Below are 5411 nucleotides of genomic sequence, written 5' to 3'. Positions count from 1 at the left end.
GGTATATCTATGGCTATATTCGCGGGTGGGCGTCAGTTTTTACTCTTTGTAGTCTGCAACCTATAGATGATCATATACAACTGTATTCTCAACGTCTATTGCACGTACTATATTTTCTTATACTGTACTCAAACGTACTTATAACGCTCCAAAGGGAGGGAAAAATATGACGAACTTAGAACATTCCCCTACCAGATCTGAGCCCGACGCTGGAAACGCATTTGTAAGATGATTGAGATCCGGTCGGCTTAGAAGAATATGCTTACTGTCAAAACTGGGCAAATCAGCCGCTTTGCGGAAAGATTTCGCACGATATGGTGGTGGCGAGGCTTTGCTGGTTTTTTGGTGTGCTACACGAGACGGAGTCATTGTAAATAGGAAATGAGATACTACTGTGGCATCCCAAACCGTAGCACTGTTGACGAGGTATGTACAAACCAGTATACGTGGCCTACTATTTTATCAGTCTGTTGTATCCTGCACGTAAGGTTGTGAATGATTGCTCAATCACCGTAGTTGCATCGTTTATTTTTATAGTAGGATCGATTATCGATTCCTTCACGCATCAAACACACAGGTTATAAATACATGCAGATGACACTCATCGATTTTTTTATTGCTGAAGCAATTCTGCTGAATGTATTATCACAGTGACTCGATTCCTATTGGGCGAGCCGTGCCGTTGCTACAAGTGATTTGTGATCTCACAGAAATAGTTAAAAAAAAATGTAGCTATTTGTCTAAGAAGAAGAAAGGGGATCCCTACAGAACTCTATTGACATACTTTTGTCCCGATTTTGACCCCCATTTACATTACAGAATTTGATTCCGTTTGCCGTTTGTCGCAAGGTTATGCGTCAGACTTAAATGAGGCGCAGGCATAAGCGTAAATTTTAGTGGTCGCAGGCATAAGCGTCAGATTTAGTGGTCGTAATTTTAAGTCGCAATTTTAACGCGTCAGACCTGAGCGTCAGACATAGTGGTCGCAAAACCAAAAGTCAGACTTAGTAGTTGCAGTCTTAACTCATCTCAAAAATAAACCATTCAATCGTGTCCTTTTGGGGGTTATATGCATGAGTTTTGACACTTTTATGATAAATGTACTTTGAGCCTTGACTCTCGAGGTACTTTGTCGTGCAGGGTTATTGTTTATTTAGAAAAGCTATGGTTATATCACGTGATGTTGTAGTTATGCCAAGACACGGCGCCTATTTGACTTTCCAACCAGTCAGGGGACTGCATAAACGAAACAAAAAAACTTAACAGACTGAAATGACAAGATCGAATCACTTGGCGTTTGTGTTTGAGAAGAGAGCGGGAAGTCCTCGAACTCTTATCCTTCTGAGATTTTGATGTACTTCTGATTTAGGATCGTACCCGAATGTACCTGGTGTTACAACCAAACACCCCAGACGCACCTGAGGCACCGGACGCGACCGTACAGGGGAATACACTGGAGTATTGATACGAATAGTTACGAATAGTTGAATAGTTATTCAATAGAGAAGGAAGACCACGGATGTATGCTTGCATGTCATTGGCGGCTTATGAGTGGGTGGTAACCTTCCACGCCACAGGATAGCCATCTTTCTCCTGGCAATTCTCCTCAATATCGTATCATCATTTGAGAGAAGTACATTTGTTGGTTTATATAATCAATCTCATCGTACTCAAGGACATACCCGTCCTCATGCCAGCCTTTTTTCAGCGCTTTGCGTATCGCCGACAGCCATGTGATCTATCCATAGCACGGTGTGCATTTGCTAGAGAACTCTCAATTGGTAACATTCATCGGCATTCCCATTCAACTTGCCATTACCAGTGGCAGTGGATGCATTCTGCTTTCGTTGGGAAATGCCAGTATGAAAGTATACAGCTTCCTGCACCATCCGTGGAATGGTGTATGAGCACAGGTCATTGTATGCGCACGGATCACGAGAAACGACACTTTGTATCGCTAATAAGGAGACATTCACCCATCAGGCATGGGCTACGAGCGTATACTTTGCAATTCAATGTCTCTTGGCATCATCTGTTGAGGGTCATGCATCTATCAACCATGTGGGAGTGTTGGAACGAACAGCAGTGCCCAGTTGGCAGGTATATAACCCTGATACCCTAAAACCAAAAATCGTTCATTGGATGTTTGTGCGGATGCGAGGAGTGTGTTCATCCATTCGATCGCCAGTAGACCGAAAGGCTCGGGTTAGAAGGACGCCAGTGCCAGGGCCCGTTTCGTTAGACAATTCATATGTAGTCTACATAACCCGATGACCACATTATGGCAACAGCATAGTCCCAGGTGTTGTCTACAGTATACAGGATATACACACGGTGCATAGTTAGACCATTTGTGTAACGCTGAGCTGCACTTCGGATGTTCAAGCCGTTCTATTCCGACAGCTCTTCCTCGGGCTCAGGCTCTGCACAGAACAGTACAACGGAATAGTTGGGTTATAAAGCGGCGCTAATCCAACAGCAGATAGCACTGTACTGAAGTGAATAGTTGAGTGGACAACGAAGCCTCATACCATCAACGGAGACGGTCAAACGCAGGGGCTTAGTAGACAACTGCGGCATATGGAAGAACGATGCTTCCGTTACTGCGATAGAAGGCTGCTACATATATCTAGCAAACTACCAGCGACACACACACAGCGCGCTTTTGAAGTCAGGTTCACCGTAAGTGTAGGAGTACTAATTCGCTTCCAATACAGTAGTAAGAATAGGACGTTCGAGTTATAGTCACCTAACTCTTAACACCACTCGACCACAGTTGCCAGAGTCCACCGATACTAGGCCGCCCGGCAAGAAAAAGTAAGCTACACAGCACTATCCTCTCTTGGCCTGCTTTAAAACACACCTTTGTTGACTTGTTTCACCACATCCGCAATGATTTTCAGATCATTCTCCATCACGCGTGCCCAGTTCTCAACGTCTCCAATTTCCTGTGTGCCATATGAACCAGGTTAAGTTTGGATGCGCTTCAATACTAGGATTGTTGTGTATAGAAGTATATATGTACTTGGAGTTCAAGTATATATGTACTTGGAGTTGAAGTATATATGTACTTGGAGTTCAAGTATATATGTACTTGGAGTTCAAGTATATATGTACTTGGAGTTCAAGTATATATGTACTTCGAGGTCAAGTTTATATGTACTTTGTGATCAAGTATACATGTGCTTTGAGATCGAATAGATATATACTTTGTGATCAAGTATATATATACTTTAAGATCAAGTATATATAAGTACTTTGAGATCAAGTTTATATGTAATTTAAGATCAAGCACTTATGTAATTTAAGATCAAGTAAATATGTACTTTGAGATCAAGCATATATGTACTTTGATATCAAGTATATATGTACTTTGAGCTCAAGTAAACATATGCACTTTAAAAGGTCAAGTATATATGTACTTTAAGATCAAGTATGTTTATATGTACTTTGAGAGATCAAGAATATATGTACTTTGAAATTAAGTATATATGTACTTTGAGAACAAGTATATATGTACTTTGAGACCAAGTATATATGTGCTTCGAGATTAAGTATATACGTACTTTGAGATCAAGTATATATATATGTACTTTGAGTAATCAAAAATATATGTACTTGGAAATTAAGTATATATGTACTTTGAGAACAAGTATTTATGTCCTTTGAGATTAAGTATATATGTACTTCGAGATCAAGCATATGTGTACTTTGAGAGTAAGTCTATATGCACTTTGAGAGTAAGTCTATATGCACTTTGAGATCAAGTATATATATATGTACTTTGAATAATCAAGGATATATGTACTTTGAGATCAAGTATATACATACTTTGAGATAAAGCTTTGCTCTCAATACCTTGCCATACAATCGACTTGTGTTTGATCGAATATCGCCGACGATCGCAATGGGGGTCGTACAACCTCACAATATGGACCCACTACTACTACGCACTTGTTGACTGAGGCCCAGAGTCTTAATAATCAATGCAGGTCGATACTAATGTGCTATGTGAAGGCAACACATAGTAATACAACAATATAGGAAGTTGTGATATTGGAATATAAGTGTTTAGTATTGTACTATATGTAAACTCTGTCTCAATCAATATATTCAAAGTCTATCTTAACCAAGATAAACATCGAACTGATTTCGCAAATGCCTGCTTAGCATCTAAAAAACTACAAGTAAACCACTACGATAGCATTAAACAGCTTCAAGTAAGACGCTGTGATAGCATCCAACAGCTACCCAACTATCACTATATACACCCGTCAAGTCAGCCAGCAAACACACCACACACTGCTTAGTACAACGCAGGCAGTTTGCCCCCGTGTTGTGTACGTATTGGGGTGCACGTGCAGCGAATACCTTGAGTGCATCGTTGAAGCTCTCCACCATGTTTTGCCACTGATCGGTCTCTTTGGATAGAACCTCTACGAATGGGGAGCGGAGAATAAGCATTCAGCAGACGTTTGTATGCGACTATTGGCACTCCAATGTTGAAAATCGGGACGAAAAATATCGATTCAACGGCCACATACACGGGAACCAGTCATTCTCGAGAGTACAATCTCGCCACAAATTTCAGGTTACTTGTCCCAACCCGGGACAACCCCCCTTTTTTTTCTTTTCTTTTGGTATTTTATATTAAAGCAAACGTTCAAACATTGAATCAAATGCGTGTGTTCGTCCGGTCCTACGCGTAGCAAGTTAAAACTCACCCGTGTGTTGCGTCAAAAGCTTAGTCTGCTTCTCCAGCTCTCTCTGATTGGCGAATATCTCGGCAACCCTTGCGGTGGTATACGAAGAGGCAATCAATAGCGCGTTTAATCTCAGTGTATGCCACATACAGTGGTATTATATAGACCAACAGCAGCCACCCCAAGCATACAGGTAAGTATTGCGCCAAATACGTCTCAATACATTCACCTCAATGGCGAGGTTTAAACCACGTGGACGTACAATAGCAGTTTATTACGGAGGCCACCCGTGACCACCGCAGGCACACAGGTAAGTATCGCACCCACGCGGTTTGTTATGGTTGAGAGAGTGGCGAAATCACGAACTACACGGGCCTACAGAACACATTTTATCCTGTTGCCCTATCACAACAAGTCACTCATTCGCATCACACTCCACCAGTTGGTTGAAGCGTACAAAGGTCAGTCTACGGCACCGCAGTATTGGTGTGCACTATTGGTTTACATCAGCCTTGAGGAGAGCCTCGTCACAATGTTGGTATACAGACACCCGTCAATCTGTCAACGAGACCCAAGCTTCCCAGTGGAGATAAGTGGTGTCACGTGACTTCTACTTTTGGGCCCTCAAGTCAAACCACAATCGAGTCTATGGGGCTAACTGTTCGGTACTAAAGTATATTCTGTATAGGAGCATATCTGCCAATTGCA

The 5411-nt window shown here is 41.7% G+C and overlaps 1 protein-coding gene across 1 annotated transcript; it reads right to left on the bottom strand.

Moving 5' to 3' along the window:
- Positions 1 to 2391: 2391 nt before the first annotated feature.
- SARC_06320 (hypothetical protein) lies at positions 2392 to 4851 on the bottom strand (the record flags this gene model as incomplete). Its single annotated transcript, XM_014299773.1, has 4 exons — positions 2392 to 2423; positions 2864 to 2948; positions 4372 to 4436; positions 4725 to 4851. The coding sequence occupies 4 exons, from the start codon at positions 4849 to 4851 to the stop codon at positions 2392 to 2394; spliced, it is 309 nt and encodes a 102-aa protein (XP_014155248.1).
- Positions 4852 to 5411: the final 560 nt, after the last annotated feature.

The sequence above is a fragment of the Sphaeroforma arctica genome (genome assembly GCF_001186125.1).
Source record: "Sphaeroforma arctica JP610 unplaced genomic scaffold supercont1.446, whole genome shotgun sequence".
Taxonomy (NCBI): Eukaryota; class Ichthyosporea; order Ichthyophonida; genus Sphaeroforma; species Sphaeroforma arctica.
Note: the sequence above shows the minus strand (reverse complement) of the source record. Positions and strands in the feature narration are given on the sequence as shown.